Source organism: Tiliqua scincoides, chromosome 1, assembly GCF_035046505.1.
Source record: "Tiliqua scincoides isolate rTilSci1 chromosome 1, rTilSci1.hap2, whole genome shotgun sequence".
In the NCBI taxonomy this organism is placed as follows: Eukaryota; Metazoa; Chordata; class Lepidosauria; order Squamata; family Scincidae; genus Tiliqua; species Tiliqua scincoides.
The window spans coordinates 195,149,314-195,169,979 of record NC_089821.1 but is presented as its reverse complement, the minus strand read 5'-3'; the positions used below and the strand labels follow the sequence as shown (position 1 = coordinate 195,169,979).

At 43.6% G+C, this 20,666-nt stretch overlaps 1 protein-coding gene across 1 annotated transcript; it reads right to left on the bottom strand.

Annotated features, from left to right (window-relative positions):
- Positions 1–674: 674 nt before the first annotated feature.
- Positions 675–20,526, bottom strand: LOC136646782 (coiled-coil domain-containing protein 162-like). Its single transcript, XM_066622728.1, has 10 exons — positions 20,480–20,526; positions 20,184–20,354; positions 16,377–16,529; positions 11,080–11,214; positions 9,053–9,205; positions 6,067–6,276; positions 5,026–5,146; positions 3,830–3,892; positions 1,092–1,216; positions 675–782 (listed from the first exon to the last, which is right to left on the bottom strand). The coding sequence occupies exons 2-10, from the start codon at positions 20,331–20,333 to the stop codon at positions 675–677; spliced, it is 1,218 nt and encodes a 405-aa protein (XP_066478825.1). The 5' UTR covers positions 20,334–20,354; positions 20,480–20,526.
- Between the last annotated feature and the right edge of the window lie 140 nt (positions 20,527–20,666).

Genomic DNA, 20,666 nt, shown 5'->3' with positions numbered 1-20,666 from the left:
CAGAGTGGACAGATTATTCAGTACCTGCATCAAGGGTTTCCTTACCAGGAGAATCTCTGTCTTGTCTTGATGCATTCTCAGTCTTTTAGCTGTCCCAACTATCTCCAGATAACACTCCAGGACTTCCACAGCTTCCCCAGAACAAGAAGGCAAGGAGCAATAGAGGCGTCATCAGTATTTTGTGACACTCCACTCCAAATCCCTGGATGATCTCACCTAGCGGTTTCATGTGAATGTTAGTGCATGGGGGACAGAATCCTGTGGCACCCTACATTGTAAAGACCAGGGTACTGATGTCGTCTAGCATCACTATTTGGGACCTGTCACCAAGAAGGAGGAAAACCATTGCAAAATAGTGTCTCCAATCCCCAACTTGGCCAAAGAATTCCAATACGAAAGGATAAGTCAGTGAGAAGTCCAACAGGAGCAGCAGAGACAAACTGCTCCATCTAGATGAAGATCATCCAATGGGGTCTAATTTATCTACTTTTGGCCACTAGAAGTGTATTGGAAGAAAGTAACTTAACTGTTATGGATAACCATGACAGATAAATTTAAACCCAGTTTTCAATCCTAAACTCTGAAAAAATGGTCAGTTGGAATACATTCTACTCACTCATGCAGTCAGGTTTAATCAAAAGTGGATTCTCCTTTTTTTTAAAAACAGCTTATTTTTAAGATGCCTTCTGTCCACAAAGCTGGATAGGTGGAGTAGAACGTGAGCTTTCCATTAGATCTGGCAAGAGAGCATCAACTATTTTATTTCTCCATCCAGCAGGTACCTGAAAATAAATAACTTGGTTGTAATTATGTTGCTCTTTGTGTGGCCAAAATTTCACTCAATTAATAGCTTTATTTACGTGCAAAAACTGACCCAAAAGGAGTTAATTTATTTGGTGGATATCCTGGAAACAAGGGCAACTGACTGGGCAACAAAGGCAATCAACTGACTGTTTGAGCTATGTACAGCCAAGTTTCATCTGATACCACTCCTTCACAATGCAAGTCTTCAGAAAAGCCTGCTTATTTATACCATGCAATATACTTTTAGGAAGGACATTGCCACATTTTCCAAATCCATTACTACTTACTGTCTTGGGTCTCTGAATCTCCTCTAGATTTCTGTTGCTGCTATCCACAGCTGTTAAAGCATATTGCCTGAAATTCCTGGTTAGTGTGAATGTTGTTCTTGTATTCTTGGTCCATGAAGCAGAACCTGGCCCATAGATGACAAAAAATTTCCAACTGTTGTAGAACTAAAACTTTTCATGGAGCCTGAAATCAAAGTCATTCTACATAAGTTGGTTAGAAAATCAGAGACACCACAGTTGCCAAATGTCATAAAGTGACTCATTTTAAGAGCTCCAAATCACTTCAAACTATGCCTAGTAGCATATATTTGGCTGCCAGTTTTTGGCTGCTTCTCCATGTAGGGAGAAAACCACTACACTAGTGGTTCTCAAACCATGGATCACAACCTGATTTTAGGTGGGTTGCATAACAGTGCCTGAGCTCTGCCAAGCTTCAAGCGTATTGAGCTTTCACATTTTTTTCAAATTAAAAAAACTTGCCTCTGGTGAGGCTAGTTTTCATCAGCAAATGTGTTTTAGTCAGCGAGAACAACATGACTCAACCTGGAGCAGGTGAGAGACAGCAGAGCAGAGTACTTGGCGGACTTCAGCCTGCTCCAGACCGAGTAACTGAATGTTTTCTCATTCTCACTGATGAAAACGTGTTCCAGAGGTGAACCTTTCACATTAAAAAAATCTAAAAGTTTGACAACTGGGAAATTTTGGCAATGCCATGATGTCATCACATCACTACTAAAACTTTTGGGTTGCCAAGCTACAGAACTACACAAAAAAGAGGGAGGAGATAGTAAAATGAGAATTTCTCCCTATCATGCTAGTTTTCTATACATTTTTTTAAAGATAGGACAATTCTACTACCTTCTTGATTTATATGAGGCCTAGTTTTTTCTTGCAGAAAGTGAAATGTTTTTGATAGCTGTAATAACTGGATTGTCACAAACTGCCTATTAAAAGTGAAGATGTTCATTGAGTGTTGGAATTGGCGGTGAGAGGAGTGAAAATGATTTCCCTTTTCCTCCCCGGCTTAGCTGTCACCTTATCCTCTACAACCAATGGTGGAAACAGTAATAATCTGATTTCGTTCAGGGCCACAAGCAATATATCCCACTTATAAAGCTCAGTTCTAAGTAATAGTTGAGGAAAAAACTCTTAAAAGGAATTATTTATCTGTTACAAATATTGCATCATACATTCTCTTGAGCCTTCTACAAGGAGAAGGTCAGATGTGCAAATTGTCACACTATCTGAAACAAAAAATGAGGGAGGAGACAGAGAAATATATAACCTGTATATTGATCACAAGCTTTGATAATGAAATGCATATCTTGTCACAAAGTATAAGGTAGTTTCAGGGCTAGTCCAAGAGCTTCTGACACCCAAGCCAGCATTCCTAATGCTGTCTTCCCTTACCTGATATACCAGCCCCCATTTCTCTCATTCTCCATCCTTTTCCTTTCAGCCCCCATTTCTCTCATTCTGTCTCTGCCCCCCTCTTCCTTTTCCAATCCAGGAAATGGAAGGAGAAGCAGTGGAGGCAAGCAGGCAGACAGATGGACAATCCCTATCAATCTGCTGCCTGAAGGCCTGATCCTGATCTTTGCACGCCAACTCAGCACCAGTGTGCAGTGTCACAATTGTGCCATAAGGCACACCTGCAACACATTCCACCCAACCAACGTGGGCGCTGGCTCAGCACAAGCCTGTGCTGTGTGGAGAATGTGCGGCTGCCGCTTGGCAGAGAGGTAGGTGGGGACATGGGTGGAGGTGGGGGTAGGCATTCTGGGGTGGGGGGGGTCCCATGTCAAGCCTCTCAGACCAACATGGAGCACCTTTGTTCTGCACCTGCTAAATAGCCAGCGCAGTCAAGTAGCCCCATTGTGGGGCTACATTCATTATGCCGGGGAATGGGACATTCATCCCCTTCCCCTGAGGTGCCGCCAGTGGCTACCTGGCACACTCAGGCTACCATGGCAGCCATTTTGGCACTGCAGCAGCCCAGTGCGCCAGGCAGGATTGGGCTGTGAGGCAACTGTTTCAATTGACCTCACGGATGGGCCAATTCTGGGTAGCTTTCATTGTGAACGGGAACTCTAAGGAGCTTTGGGGTATGTCACTAGGATTCTAGTTGCGAACAAGAGCTCCTAACCCTAGGGAATTGGACCAGTCTCTGACTCATCCAGATAGGCTGTTATCTCAAGGGTGGGTGGGGGTGGAGAGAAAGCACTAGAACTGCCAGAGTGAGTTCCAGAACACGCTGGTGTCTATAAACACACACTGCTGGCACTGCATTCCTTGTTAATACATTACTGGCCCTGCTGCTTTGTATGAGAAATGTTTTCAGGTTTCAACTGGCAGTGCTTTTCCAGAATACCCTAACAACCAACATACTGGACAATTGAATTATGAATGAATTTGTCTGTTTAAGTGACCAGGTTACAGAATCACAACTTTTTAAAGTATCGATTAGACATTAGCAACAGACTTGCCAGTTTCAATTTTAAAAGGCATAATGCCTGCAAAACTACTTGCTAAAAAAAAGCTCAAGATGATGGTATTAAAAGTGGTATTCTCAACAAGAAGATCAGTGAGAGTAGATAAGTGACCTTAAAAGACAGGTTGGTTGCCTTTATTGATCTTGCCTGCAATAGATAGCTCCAAGGTACAGTCCTGTGAAATATACGCTACAGCATACTCTCAGTTCATGCAGCTGAGCAAGCCAATGCTGTTGGTGTAATTACCTGAAAAAAAATGATTTGTGCTGCTGGCACTGCGGCAACGACTAACAGGCTTTCTTTTTACAGCTGTTGAAGTATAAACATAGATTAGATTCTCTGTGAGGGTAGCCATACAAAACATGAACAATTTAAGGTTTACCAATATTGGGAAGAGCATTTCTCTTATGTCTGTATCCCTGGTTGCCTCTTTGAATATTAAACTTGGCAGACATAATAGAAGACATCTAGACAAACTCTACTCAGTAGAGCCAATGCTTTCAAAAGAAAACACATATGCAACTTTTTTAAAAGGCTTGCTTTAAAATTATAATTCATAATTGTATGGAAGGCAGAAAATGTACACAGACATTTTCTAAATCATGAGAGTGATCTGCACCCTACTCCTAGTTAATCCATTCAATTACACATAGGCAAAATTGAATAGTTTCTGATTATGTCCTTGTCAGGGCTGCTTCTGCATTCTGCCCAACACATTTCTGTGTAATCAAAACCCTATGGGCTCTTTGACGATCACACTGACTCAATTCAGAACAGCACCTGTATCTCTTATTCAAGAAAAGAACAGATTTAAGTTTGATGTTCACTACCTGCTACTTATCTGCTGAATTGCATGATCAGTTTTCAGGCAAACATGATCTGAACAACTGAGGACAGGCTACATACATAATCAGTATGAATAAGAGTCTGGAAGTAAAATACCAAGAAAACAATACTCTGTAGACATGTGTTTGTTTAAAAAAAAACACAGCATTGCATGCAATTCACATACTGTATATTTTTCTGGATTGATTTAAATGATCTACTCCAATGGTTCTCACGTATTTAGCACTGGGACCCACTTTTTAGAATGAGAATCTATTCTATGTTTGGTTCAGGGATGTTTCATGGTAGTATTAACCTGAACAGATTTCAAAGTCAGCAGTTCATAAAAATAGATAGCAAATTATAGCCATTTGTCAGCTTTGACTCAGATGTTAAACCACAATTTAATGTGACACTAGGACAGGCAAGTTGAACAGTGCTACTGGGTGAGGAGTTAAACTACAGTAATTCATTTTTCTCTTCTGGAATTTTCTAACCTCAATTTCTTAAAATTATGTTGTGCATTTCAACATATTGTTGTGCATTTCAGCATATGCAAGTGGCAAGTGCAGCATCACATATAATTAAGCCAACTATCACATAAAGGATATCCATACCTGCAGAGTGATTTCTCTCAGCTGTTTTTGCTTCCAAGTCATAAAGCTGACACTGCAGCTCGTCCACCCTCTGAAAGGCATCCAGTTTTAAACTGCGCTCCTGGGTCAGTTGACTTCTTATCTAAAAAAATACTAGCTTTCAGTGATCCAAACAACCCCAAACAATCATATTTTTTGGGTTGCTTTTGAAAAGAAGATGCATAAAGTCAAGGTGGGATCTGGAACCTGCTAGCTTTCTACATAATAAGATGCTTCTCAGAGGCTGCTTTAAAAAGTAATCTTTAGGTAGTGCATCAAGAAACCTGCTCTTGAATACTAGCTATCAGGGGCTGCTCAGATCAGTCCAATGACTCTCACTAATCAGAGGACCATCTGGGTGGGCCAACTCTTGAATCTGGATTCAGTGGTATCACTGGAACTAATAGTCCCTAATAGTGCCGTGACCCTGGGGTAAGGTCCTGTACTGTACTCCTACAGCACCTCCACCTGTTCCCTGACAGAAGCTTCTATAGTCACCAGTAGTAGGGTTTTAGAGTCAGGTAGCTGGGCCCTCTGGTGGGCACAGATCCTTGGGCGGTGTCCAATCTCTGATGCCACCCTGGTGTAGGCTTCCTCATGAGGAATGCTTGAACCACTCAATAATGAGGCTATACTATATCTCCAAAACTAGACAATGCTAGGGCAAAACAGATGCCATTTTTGGAATCAGCACCCCAAATATACCCAGGAATTGGTGTAACGTTTAAGGAAGCAAAATGTGTGTTGGCCTGTGTTATATTATGTATTTATAGCAGCGATTTTCAGTAATTTATAGCACTGACTATGCTGCAGAATATTGGTGTGCTGCAAATGGTCTGCAAGTTTGCTGCAGGGGTTTGGGGGAGTGTCATATATTAGTAGGGCCACTGGGGGAGATCCCCCAGCAGTGTGGTGTGCCTTGTCTACTGTCAAAGAACTGATGGTGTGCCTTGACAATATTGGCTCATTTTCAGTGCAATATGAGATGAAAATGGTAGAAAAATCACCCATTTATAGGCTTACTTGTTGCATTTCTTTTTTAACTTTTTTTCCCTGAAGCTGCCTTTGCTTAGAGGATTTCTCAGTTTCTTCTGTGAGGCACTGCAGTCTTAGTTCTTTCTCGCCAAGGTTTTCCAGCACCCTTTCCAAGCTTGCAGTCCTGACCAGATCAAGTTGCTGCCTTTTGTGAACCTCTTGATTCATCTTGTGTTCTGTCTCCTGTAACAAGTGTCCCTATGCAAGAAAACGCCAACAGCAGTGATGGGAATCTACTGTATGAGAACACACGTATTTATTTATGGATCTTTATCTCCAAAAGGTATATTCCAAGGCAAATGGCAACCAAAACACAAATGTATGAGAGACCCAATACGTTAAGATTGAAAAGGTGCCATGGAGTACTGTAAAATGCATGAAATGTACAAGTCACACATGGAAAATAGCAATTAAGATTAATTAAGAAAAAAAACCTCACTTCAAAACAATGAAGGTAGCAATTTAAAAAAAACAAAAACATTTGTTTAAAAGAGGTTGAATTGTCATCCTTGGGGGGAAAATATATGATATGGAAATGTTCTATCTGTGAATTGAAGGAATTTTTTTTTTTAATTTGAGAAAATTTCAGATCATTGCACCTGATCTTTCTTGAGCTCCTTCTGTAGGTTTTTCTTTTCTAGGGCAACATACCAGTTTGCCTTTTTGTAAAATGAGGAAAGTCACTGGTTTGGAAAATTAATATTGCCTTATTATATAACACTTATTAACACTGAAACACTGAACAAATTGGGTAAGAGAGATATACATATACATATAACCATGCAAACAGATTTCTTCATTAAAAATATCATAAAGCAATAGAAACACCATTGTCTGCAATGTCAGGCTAACTCCTCCTGCGCTGTAAGATTTTCCAAGATCTTTTGTGAGTGCCCCTGAAACCAGCAACTATGATTGTCTATATTGGCCTGATTTCTAAGACTTGGTCAATTTATAGTGCAGTCCTAACTAGGTCGGCAGGCCTGCCCCATATCCAGTGCAAGTTTGGGGCTGAAAGCGGCTCAGCTCAGGACAAGGGGAATTGCTTCTAAAAAGGTGGCACAGATTCAAGCAGACTGGCACTGCCTCGGGCTGCCTGGGAAAGGGGATATTATCTGTCATTAAGTGCCTGATCCCATCCTTGCCCCAACACCCACCCATGGACCTGCTTGCCGCCCTCCTTTCCCTGCCCTGAAATGCCTCCTTTCCACCCTCTCCACAAACCCCCAGACCCCCACGCTGGCCAAGCTCAGCTGGTGCGTGTCACCGTGGAGGGTAGATCTGGCTTCCGCAAGCCTGGTGCACCTCCATGCACTGGTTCGGCTGACTCTGGAGAAGGTACAAACATGCTTTCCTCCCAGGCCGGCACAAGGGACTTGTGCCAGCCCAGCGCAATCTTAGGATAGAACTCTTAATCATATTAGTTTCCATGTTTCCTCAAGTCCAAAGTCTATTCAAAGACCTAGTCCATGTTGGCTAAACAGGTAATTAGATTATCAGTTGATGTGCACATTGCATTTCCTTTGTATTCTTCTTACTGCCAAATCGCAGGAGGCATGTCATGCCCATTTACCTTCCCAGTTCTTGCCAAGAAGTGTTTTGTATACCTACCCCCCTTGGAGATCAGAAACCTGTTTTCTTGCAACTCTCCCCTGCCTCTTCATTCTGTTGTTGAAGTTCTCTTGTCCTGGACTCTACATCTTGCATGTCTTACCCAAATTGGCTTTTCCCTCCAAGCCTTGATAGATTCAAGTCCAAATGGAATTTAGCCAGTATGCAACCCTCTCATACAACTTCCCTATTAAAGGGTGGATCTGGTTCTATAGGAGGGATTCAGATTCCCAGATCCAGCTTCAGTGTGGCCTTCATGCCATAGGGCACCCTTCCTTTGTCATGCACTTGAACTATGGGTACTTGGGCCTCCTGGGGATTGCTTACCTCTCAGGCTTTTGAAGCCAACTTTGGAAAATAGATTTTTCTTCATTGAATGCTCTAACTATACCAGTCACATATCCTATATCATATATCCCCTGGGGGCTGGGGATAAGAATAGGCCTTCAGTTTGGCTGTACTTGTCGTAAGAGGCAACTAAACAGCCACCGGGTAGATGGGACTCGTTGGCCTGGGAAGGCAGCTCATCTGAGAGAAGGAAAACTCTGATCCCAAACCTCCACTGCCTTGTGGCTACATCCAGGTATGGAAAAGGCCTCAGGAGTCAACCTCAAGGCAAAATCCGGAACCAGAGTCCCTGAGGCAGTTCATGGCTGAACACAGTCATGTTCTGGCAACTCCTAAGATGCTGCTGGAACCAACCGTATTGGCTTCTGCCTTTCCATTGGACCATTTCAGCGATGTGGAGAGGGGGGATTTGCTGCATGGGTAACAGTCTATCCTCCATATCTACATTATCCAGGCTTTGTGCACTGGAGAGGACACTGTCCCACAACCACCATTCAGAGCGTGATACCATAGTCTTCCAAGACTGAAGGATGCCAACAACCAGTCACAGCACATACATAGTATGTACATTGTCCCTTTTTAAGCTACTACAGATAAAGATGACTTTCTAGCTGATTTAATAAATATTTTATTTCTTTTCTTACATGCAAATGCCATGCCATTTCAGATTGTTCTACAAATAAATTATTTAATTTTTTGAGGCCATGTTTTGCTTTGGATTTGAAACCTTTGTGCCATCCACATATAACTACTTTATTCTACTGATAACCAGATATTTGGGGGATTTTATAAGAGGAATCAAAGCATCCTCAGCTTCCTAGACAAGTTGAAATGATGGCACTGATAACGAATAGTGGTGCTTGTGATTTGCATTGTTCAGGGTTTGGCTGGTTGTGACCCATGAGGGGTCTTGTGGGTGGGTGGGGCTTTGGAATTCCCTACAAAAAGGTTTGCTTATCACCTTCACTGATGACCTTCCATTATGCAGGTGTTACTGCAGAGTCTGGTAATTTACCTGTTTGTCTAGCTGTTGCTTCAACTTTTTATTCTCTGTTTGTGACTGTGCCAAAGCTTTCCTCACGGCCCTCAGTTGCTGACGAAATAGAGAGGCCTCTTGTTTGGCCATCATCTTGGATTTCAAACATTCTTTTTTATTCTGAATGGCTTCCTGTGAATGTGAAGAGGCATACTGAAGACACAAGCTTTTTCTGCAAAAATAACTCTGGGCGACCAGCAGCCAGTTCTGCCACCACACAGACTGGAACCACAGTGCGGGGGAGGGGGGAGCTTGAAGGTTGTGCCCTCAACATGGTCCTAATCTGGATAAGGGGGGCTGCCCACAGCAGCTATTTCCCAAGGAAAACGCATTTCCATTGGGGTCAGTAGGAATGCAAAGCAAATAGCAGCTGCCAGGGGAGGGCCTAAGGACCAAGCCAGCGGGAAGGGGTAGGTTTCAAAACCTCCCCCTCCACGCCACATTCCCAATCTAGCTACTTAATTTAAAAGAACACGAACAACATTTGGCTTAGAGTAAAATGTCATTGGTATCATTTTAAAAAATTATTTTTGTTCTCTTCTTCGGTTGCAGGTTTGATTCACATAGCAATTTTTAGGTGACAAAACATCTCTAAATGGGCATGCAGGGGCCATCTCACAACTATAGCACACATTCTCATTACCACAATTAGCCAAGCCATCAATCAATGAATTTCTGCAATTAAACTGAATTGCTGCAATAATACGGTAAATTAGGATCTGTGTGCCAAAGCAATCATGTGACCACTTCATCCAACCAAGGAGAAGCTAAAGACAAGGAGGCAGGAGGTCTGGTCTAGAGGGTTGAGCCTCCGTCTGCCTGAAGATAACATCCACAAGGTCGCCAGTTCGAGGCCACCGACACCCTGCGACCTTGGAGCAGCTGACAAGCTGAAGCCGAGCAATTCCATCTGCTCTGAGCGTGGGAGGATGGAGGCCAGAATGTGAAGCCAGATCGGAATGAAACACCTTGAATGTAGTCGTTCTTGAAAGAAAGAACCTTCTTTCAAATTGTAAAAATCCCTATTTAGTAAGGGATTTAATAAAGGCCTGCCTATGTAAACCGCCTTGAATAAAGTCTTGAATAAAGACCAAGAAAGGCGGTATATAAATACCTGTTGTTGTTGTTGTTGTTGTTGTTGTTGTTACTACTACTACTACTACTACAAGACAGGTCTACTCATCCCATTATTTACCATATCAATGTAAAATTAGCAGAGATAATTAGATTTTCTGATTCTGGTTCACACACTCCTCAAACCAGCAAGTACAAGGTGGAGCTTGTGTTTAGGCCATTGTGCATACATTGTTATAGCTAACCTAGGGCCATGTGTGCAGTTCTTCCACTTTCTCCATGGATAAAAATAATGAGCACCTATTGTGATATAATTGAACACATTTAGCTTAGCAAGTTGTTTAAAAATAATGGGACCCCTATATACATTCTGGGTCATATGAGACAATGTACACAACATAAGGTATGTGGGTTATGCCCCAGAATGTATAAAGGATTCCCATTATTTTTAAACAACTAGTTAAGCTTGAGTTCCTGATGCCTCACTACATGTAGAGGATCACCAGTTTGATACCTGCATAAATTGGTCCTGAGACTTTATATCCCACCCTTCCTCCAAAGAGTTTAGGCAATGTTGTTTTTCCCCTTCCTCCATGTGAGACAGATTAGGTTGAGATTGTACACAACGGGTTCACAGTCTGTGAGTGTCATAGCTGAGTAGGAATTTGAACCTAGATCTCCCTAGTTTTTGTCTAACACTGACCACTACACCACAAAGGTTCTCTAAAGTCAAGATTTTCTGTTGGTTAATATATGAATTATTCCAGTTCATAAGGATACAAATAACTCTTTGTGCATTCATTCATGTCGGCTACCTAAAAATATGATGTTAAAGTCATTGCCCTCTCTTGAATCCTCTATAATTTAACACACAACACTTTTTATTTCTCTAGAATAACTGTTTTAACAGAGAGGCTTTTGTGAGATCTCACCTTCTCCACAGCTCTCAGCATGGCAGACAACTGTGCTTTTTGGGCTGTCTCCTTCCAGCAGTTCACAGCCTTCAGTTTACACACCAGTTCCTGTAACCGGCAGTTTTCATCCCTTAATTCCTGCAATTGTCCCTGCTAACAAAGGCAGATAATCCCTGTCATGGTATGGTTTAGATATACTGACATCTCTCCAGCAGCTGCTTGTCTGTGCAGCTTTGAGAATGAGCATCAGACTGTGTATTTATGAAGCAAGCAACACAAATGTTCAAAAGAAACTCAGGCATTATATTTATGCATAAAAATAATGTTCCCCTAAAGCAGGGGTTTTCAAACTGGGGCGTCGCAACCCTTAAGGGGCGGGGGCAGCAAGGAGGCAAGGGGAGGCAGCGACGCAATCCCCAGGATCGCGCCGCTCAGGGAGCTGCAGGGGCTTGGCTGCACTTACCAGAGCCTCCTGCAGCCTCCTGGGGATGCAGGGAGCCCTGCGCAACTGTCTGCAGGGCTCCCCGAAGCTTCAAAAGCTAAAGTGGAGCGATTGTGCCCCACCTCCGCAAAACCAGAAGTGTAGCATGATCACTCCACTTTCACTTCTGAAGCTTTGGGGAGCCCGCAGACAGTCGCGCAGGGCTCCCTGCATCCCCAGGAGGCTCTGGGAAGTGCAGCCAAGCCCCTGCAGCTCCCTGAGCAGCGTGATCCTGGGGATCGCATCGCTTCCTCCCCTCACCCCCCCGCTGCCTCCCCTGCCCCCACAAGGACTTACAGTGGTTCAAACTCTCCAAGAGAGTTTGAAAACCAGTGCCCTAAAGTGAAGATATACCCTCTAGAATGATAGCCAATACAGTGAATTTGGCTCACCATCTTATAGAGCAGCGATTTTCAACTAATGTGCCATGACTCATTGGTGTGTAGCACATGGTCTGCAGGCGTGCCGCAGGTGTTTGGGAGACAGTCATTCATTAGCAGGGCCAATGGGGAATATGTACCCCCCCCCCGCATCCTGGTGTGCCTTGTCAATTGTCAAAAAACTGATGGTGTGCCTTCACCATTGTAGCACCTTGTCAGTGTGCTGTGAGATGAAAAAGGTTGAAATTCCCATTTTCTATTTCTGGAATAAACACCATAAACATGGATCAATTTTAGCTATATCTACCTAACAACTTCTAACGTATCTAAACTGAGGGTCAATTTATCCAATCTATCACAGAATCTAAGAGTTGGGGGAGGCCATCTAGTTAACACCACTATCAGTCTTCTAGAACAGAACTATTCATAGATCAGCCTACACAACCATAACTTATTCCACCAGAAGCACAGAGCAAGTACACTCCTTAAGGTGCTTAAAGAGCAATAGCTTTAGATGACTTATTCAAGGAAGACATGGCAAAACGTTGCACTGCAAAGCAAGAAATATCCAGGATAACCAGAACATGTGACTGGGGGGAGAGAACCTTCCTCACCCCAACTGTAAGTGATCAGTTAAACCTTGAGTGAAATCCACCAGTTCACCCCAAGACCTTTTTTTTCGTGCAATCTGCATCAACCAACATCCTTGCTGGCCTAATTTCGATATCTAATACCCAGAATACAAGAGACAGGAACCAAAAATCCACTTAAGGAAGAAGCCTAGAGTCCCCACAACTCAGGAATCTGAGCACAAATCTCAAAATCAAAATAGATTTAAAGTGGTTTGTTGCATCCAATATAAGCTGTATAAGTAGTAATAAATATTTAATACATTAAATATTAACAAAAAATATGTAAGCATATTCTTCATGTGTTTATCCAAAATATTATGGAACGTAAAACCTTTGGGCCAACATTGGTTTCAGAGAGACTATTAAAGAACTTGGCACCCTTGAAAAACAAACTGCTTCCTCTGATCTGAACTAAATGTCTTAGGGCACAATCCTAAGCAGGTCTACTCAGAAGTAAGTCCTAGTGTGGACTTACTCCCAGGAAAGTTAGGTTAGGAAAGTCTCCTCAGATCTGTACCCACTTTTGAGTGGCACACGAGCCAGATAGGATTGGGCCTGTATTGTTGCCAGCAGAAGATAATTGTGCAACTTCAAAACTCAAAACCCTCCTCTGCTTTGACATTTATGACAGAAAGTTAGTAACTGAATGTATTAGTTTGCAATGCTAAGTGAATGTTTTAGCTTGCAAAACTAGTTTGCTCCTAGTATTTAGTTTGTACTCTTTCTGAACATTTCCACTGCCAGAGTCAAGGAGGTCACATTAAATACCATGCTCCCTTTGACTGCAGTATCCTGACATTGCAACTTCAAAGAGTTATCAGTTAATTAATTTGCTTACCTTTTCACTCAGACTCTCCTATGATAACCCCACCCTGTGTTTCTCTCTGCTGGAATAAGTCTTGATGTCCCTCTCCCTATGGTTAGAACATATTACACAAAGCACAAGATCTTGTGATGTCCCTTGCAAAAATGTGCTGCAAGGCTCTTGGGGCAGGGAGGGCAAATATTTTGACAGGAGGGTCACATCATCTCTCTGACACTGCGTTGGGGGCCAGGAAATAAAGAACCAATTTACCCCTGCTAATTGGGTAAGAGGCACTTTTTCGGGTGGGTGCTCCTTTTTTTAGCAGGGGGAGAGTAATTGGCCCACCTCACCCCAGCACTGTCTGTTCTAGTGGTTGTCTGCTGGTATTCATAAATACTGTTAATAATAATAATAACAATAACAATAACAACAATAACAATAATAATAATAATAATAATTTACATTTCAAATTTGAATAAATTTACATAAACAAATACATTTGAGACAGAACTTATATGAATGAATGAATTTTACTGAGCTTATTTATAATACACACAAGAACTATAATACAGGCATGTAAAACCACATGAGAACTATGAACTGTTTGCCACACACCTCTTGCACAGTGAAAACGTATAGACCAAGCCAGAAACACCTGGAGACATAGGTTGTTCAGAGGCAATGGGGGCGGGGGTGGGGTGGGGTGGGGTTTAAAATAATGCCCAGGGAAAAGCAGAACACACATGGAGACAATAAAAGGCTTTGCTCTAACTTGGCCCGCAGCACCTGTCTGGCGAATGCAACTGGTCGTCGTGGGCCACCATGGACTCCAACAGTCTCTGACTGGCCAGAGACTCATTAGATACGGGAGGCTCTCTGTGGGCCAGAATGGAGAACCCTAAGGGCCACAAATGGTCCCAGGGCTGAGGTTTGCCCACCCCTGCTCTTGCCTCATTTGGCATTTGGATGGGTTAAATTGTGAAGGTAGCATCATGGGGTCAGTTGAAATTAATGAGAGGTTGGTGCCTCGCTGGAGTCAGTATTCAATATCATCTCTACCTGATGCAAACATCATCACGCTGTACAAGAACAAAGGTGACAGGGGTGACTGCAACAACTACCGCGGCATCTCTCTCCTTAGCGTTGTAGGAAAGCTGTTTGCCCGAGTTGTACTAAAGAGGCTCCAGGTACTTGCAGAGAGCGTCTATCCAGAATCGCAGTGTGGATTCCGAGCCAACAGGTCCACCACTGATATGGTATTCTCCCTTAGACAACTGCAGGAGAAATGCAGGGAACAACGACAGCCACTCTTTATAGCGTTCATAGATCTCACAAAGGCTTTCGACCTGGTCAGCAGAGACGGCCTCTTCAAGATTCTCCCCAAGATTGGATGTCCACCCAGGCTCCTCAGCATCATCAGATCTTTCCACAAGGACATGAAGGGCACTGTTGTCTTCGATGGCTCCACATCAGACCCTTTTGACATCCGAAGCGGAGTGAAGCAGGGCTGTGTTCTTGCACCAACCTTGTTTGGGATTTTCTTCGCTGTCCTGCTGAAGCAGGCCTTTGGAACTGCAACAGAAGGCATCTATCTCCGGACCAGATCAGACGGAAAGCTCTTCAACCTCTCCAGACTGAGAGCAAAATCCAAAGTCCAGCTGAAATGTCTGCGTGACTTCCTCTTTGCCGACGATGCAGCTGTCACTACCCACTCTGCCAAAGATCTCCAGCAGCTCATGGATCGTTTTAGCAAGGCCTGCCAAGATTTTGGACTGACAATCAGCCTGAAGAAAACACAGGTCATGGTTCAGGATGTGGACTCACCTCCCTGCATTACAATCTCTGAGCATGAACTGGAGGTTGTCCATGACTTTGTGTACCTTGGCTCAACGATCTCCGACACACATTCTCTCGATACCGAGCTAAACAAGCGCATCGGTAAAGCAGCTACCACGTTTTCCAGACTCACAAAGAGAGTCTGGTCCAACAAGAAGCTGATGGAACATACCAAGATCCAGGTCTACAGAGCTTGTGTCCTGAGTACACTTCTGTACTGCAGCGAGTCATGGACTCTTCGCTCACAACAGGAGAGGAAACTGAGCGCTTTCCACATGCGCTGCCTCCGACGCATCCTCAACATCACCTGGCAGGACAAAGTTCCAAACAACACAGTCCTGGAACGTGCTGGAATCCCTAGCATGTATTCACTGCTGAAACAGAGACGCCTGCGTTGGCTTGGTCATGTCGCGAGAATGGATGATGGCCGGATCCCAAAGGATCTCCTCTATGGAGAACTCGTGCAAGGAAAGCGCCCTACAGGTAGACCACAGCTGCGATACAAGGACATCTGCAAGAGGGATCTGAAGGCCTTAGGGATGGACCTCAACAAGTGGGAAACCCTGGCCTCTGAGCGGCCCGCTTGGAGGCAGGCTGTGCAGCATGGCCTTTCCCAGTTTGAAGAGACACTTTGCCAACAGTCTGAGGCTAAGAGGCAAAGAAGGAAGGCCCATAGCCAGGGAGACAGACCAGGGACAGACTGCACTTGCTCCCGGTGTGGAAGGGATTGTCACTCCCGGATTGGCCTTTTCAGCCACACTAGACGCTGTGCCAGAACCACCTTTCAGAGCGCGATACCATAGTCTTTCGAGACTGAAGGTTGCCAATACTACTACTACCCAACTTCCATGATTTATTTTTTTCCTTATAGAGCACTTAAAATTCAGCTAAGTGATTGGGTAAAAAATTACCTTTCCAGCAAGGTAAGGGGGATGCAGCTCCGATGTAAGGGAACAAACATTTCCTTACCTTGAGGAAGCCTCTGTGGCTGCCCCCCCCACCCCCACGGATGCAACACATGCCCCAATGGCAGAGCTATGACAGCGCTGGAAAGTTGGTTAGGATTTGGGCCCAATTTATTTTTCACACTGCATCTTTAAATGTCACTGGGCACTTAGGACAAAAAATTCTAGCCATTGAGAACCATTTTAAATTCAAGTGGCTTTCACACCCCAGCTTACTTGAGACAAATGTTGTTTGAGTGCGTGGTTATCTTTAGTGGAGCCAAACTTCTTCTTCAGGTCAATCATTTTGTCCACTCCTTCTCTTCTCACTTCACTGATTATCTCAAACATGTGTCGGCTCATGCTTAGGCGATATTCATCCAGCTTGCCCTGCAGCCACAACCAGAGGCCCCAAATACTTGAAATGATTGAAAATACATGAATTCAGGGAAGACATGCAATTCCATAAGACTTTCCAGGTTTACATGCAAACAGCTCCAGAAGGATCTCTCCAAACTAGGAGACTAGGCAGCAAAATGGCAGATGCGTTTCAATGTAAGTAAACGTAGTCATGCACATTGGGGCAAAGAATCAAAACTTTACATATAGGCTAATGGGTTCTAAGCTGTCTGTGACAGATCAGGAGGGAGATCTTGGTGAACAGCTCGATTGAAAGTGTTGACCCAATGTGTGGCGGCGGTGAAGAAGGCTAAATCTATGCTTAGGATCATTAGAAAAGGTATGGAGAATAAGATGGCTAATGCTATAATGCAGAGTTTCTCAAACTGTGGGTCGGGACGCACTAGGTGGGTCGCGAGCCAATTTCAGGTGGGTCCCCATCCATTGCAATATTATATTTTTAATATGTTAGACTTGATGCTATAATGCTTGGGGCCATAATATGTGACTGAATTTGGGGAGATCTGCATGTTGAACAGGCTACAATATATATATACTTTTAACAATGAGAATCAATGAGGCTTACTCCTGTGTAAGTGTAGGTAGGATTGCAACCTAGAATTTACAAATTTTCTGCTCGATGATGTCACTTCCAGTCATGACATCACTTCCGGTGGATCCTACAGATTCTTATTCTAAAAATGGGTCCCGGTCCTAAATGTGTGAGAACCACTGCTATAATGCCATTGTACAAATTGATGGTAAGGCCACACCTGGAGTATTGCACCCAGTTCTGGTCACCACATCTTAAAAAGGATATAGTGAAAATGGAAAAAGTACAGAAGAGAGCAACCAAAATGATTACTGGACTTGGGCACCTCCCTTACAAGGAAAGACTACAGTGTTTGGGGCTCTTCAGTCTAGAAAAGAGGTGCCTGAGGGGGATATGACTGAGACACAAAATTATGCAGGGGTTGGATAGAGTGGATAGAGAGACGCTCTTTTCCCTCTCACATAACACCAGACCAGGGGACAACCACTAAAATTGAGTATTGGGAAAATCAGGACAAACAAAAGAAAATATTTCTTTACCCAGCATGCAATTAGTCTGTGGAGCTCCTTGCCACTGGAAGTGGTGATGGCATCCTACCTAGATGCCTTTAAGAGGGAATTGGACAAATTTCTGGAGGAAAAGTTCATCACATGTTACAAGTCATGGTAGGTATGTGCAAGCTCCTCGGTTTAGAGGTAGGCTACCTCAGATTACCAGATGCAGGAGGGGCACCAGGATGCAGGTTGTGTCTTGTTGTCTTGTGTGCTCCCTGAAGCATTTGGTGGGCCACTGTGAGATACAGGAACATGGACTAAATGGGCCTTTGGCCTGATCCAGCAGGACTCTTCTTATATAGGAAATCACTTCATTTTTTAAGATTAGACATGAATATATAGATGCTAATCCATATACAGTGGTGCCTCGCAAGACGAATGCCTCGCACACTGAAAAACCCGCAAGACGAAAGCATTTTTGCGATTTTTTCTGGTGACTCGCAAGACGAATTTTTCTATGCCGTGCTTCGCAAGACAAATTTTTAAAATTAAAAAGTTGAAGTTTTGAGCTTGAAATTTTTGAAATCCTCTGTACAGTATGTATGCCTTTAAAGAGCACTTAATAAACACTTTGTAAACCAAATTTGACTTTGTTCTGACTTTTTTTGCCCATAGGAACGCATTAATTAAATTTCATTAACTCAAGAGTGTTTATTTAAACTGCACTCTATATAATATAAGATAAAGACTTAAAGGAGACAATGAAATTCACAGAGATTTATTGAACAAACTGCATTGTCACCCAACCAAATCAATTTCACCAAGCAGAAGGGAAAACTCAACTGCTAGTGTGTTTTGATTTTTGGTGCAATGTGTTCTTGCAGCTCTGGAGAGGGGAATAGTGCAGAACCATAAAAACATTAATAAAAGAAAACAATGGAGAAGATCAGTGCCATTATGGGGCATGGAGCTTAAGGCACTGGCTGTCTTTTTTGTCTTAATACATGGAGAGAGGTATGCTTGCATGTTTGAAGGTATGTGTGTGTATAACTTCTAAAGATGAAAGAAAAGAAACAAGCAAGTAGAAGAAAGCTTTTCAAAACGGTATCCACAGATGGTAGAAGACTCAAGGAGGTGTAATTCTATTGCTAGTGTGTCCAATACATGCTCATGACAGCTGGCACCAACAAGCCACAGCATTTCCTACAACAGAAGCTCATAATGCGTTAAAAGATGCATTGCTGTTGAGCCTGGTGGTATCCCAAGTGCTCCTCCATTTGTGAGTGACTTTTCCCCAAATCATCCATTTCTTCTGTAGCTCCCTGCACTCTCCAAAATAACCATTTTCAAGCACTATGCCATGGCACACTGGTGTGCCATGAATAGTCTGCAGGTGTGCTGCAGAAGTTTGGGGGAGGATCATTTATTAGTAGGGTCACTGGGGGATGTGAGCACCTCACCAACAACATGGTGTGCCTTGTCAATTGTAAAAAAACTAATGATGTGCCTTGACTATTTTAGTACCTTGTCAGTGTGCTGTGAGATGAAAAAGGTTGAAAATCACTGCTCCAAAAATCTGTTCCCAAGGGACCCCCCCCCCCCAAACCTAAGTAGCAGATTGGGGGGAATGAGAGAAAAATCAATCCTCCCTCCATTTCTGGTGCAAACAGTGTAAGTTGAAGGAGCACTTGAGATTCAACCCAATATTAGTTTGGAAGATAAGCGGTTGTGTGAGCATGAGGGAGCAATAGTGAGGAGACTATCTAGGGATCACAAGACAGATACAGCGTGGGAGGTGGTAGTGTGCCAGACACTGGAAACTGAGTCAAAAGGTGGTAGTAGAATGGGTGAGATGCGCAGTGTCAGACTTTAGCCAGTGTGCTTTATTCCTAGGGCTGGTCTTAGTCTCAGGAGAATTCTAAACAAACCTAGCAAACGGTTTTCTTAAATGCACTCCATCCACTACAATCCTCGACTAAGTAACAGGCAGCCCAATCCTAACCTGTGCTGGCATGGGGAGGCTGGTTGGCCTGCCCTGTATCCAATGCAGGGTTGGGGCCAAAAGCAGCTCAGACCAGGGCAAAGGTTAATTACTTCCCCTTACCCTGGGTAAAGCTGTAGCAGCCCCAATGGGGCTACTCAGATCTGCGCCATCTCAGGAGGTGGCACAGTTCCAAGCAGAGCAATCTGGGCTGCCTGGGATCAGGGTTAGGATCTGGCAAAAGTGCCAGATCCTGGTCCTCCCCCCCCTGCTCACCCGCCACCTGCCCATGGGCCTACGTGCCCTCCCCCCACCCCAAAACGCCTCCAATGTCCCCTGATCACCACGTCAGCCTGACTTAGTCGGCGTGGGCTTACCTCTTCCACCAGCACAGTGGGGTTTGGGCCAGCATCTGGGGACTGGCACACATCCATGTGCCGGCCTCCCTCCTCCGAAGATGGTGCGATTCCACCTTCGCAAGTGTGATTTACGGCACCTTCGCAACACTCTTTGGCCAGTGCAAAGGACTTGCGCTGACCAAGGGTGCTCTCTGGATTGCGCCCAAAGTGAAATACCCTGCTCTGCATTTTGCACTGCAGTGCATCTTTTATACATACTTTTAATTGCAGACACATCATAAATATGTTTTGCACCAGAGTTTCATAATCTTCTTGCACTTCTTTTCTGATCTTCTCTCTGAGGCTGCTCTGGTCTTCTCCTTGTAGGTCAGCAAGTCTGGTTCTCAGAGCTGCTATTTCCATAATCATCTCATGACTCAGGTCTGCTACCTATCAATGGAAAGAAAGATGCAGTAAAGACTATTTACAAACCTATTCATAACACGGGTAAACATTGAGTACTTGAGACATGGAGACACACCTGAACAAATATAATAAAAATTACTGCCACCCACCTGTTTAAGACCCAATTCAGCATTTTCTCCTTTGTCCTTTATTGCTTGCATTTCCTGAAACAGAATTAGAAAGCACTTTTCAACTGCTATAGGCATTGCAAAATGCTTTTCAACATCTTCCTGCTTGACTGGTACAATAATATGCAAACAGCTTCTAGGACTGAGAAATCAGTGCCACACACCAGCT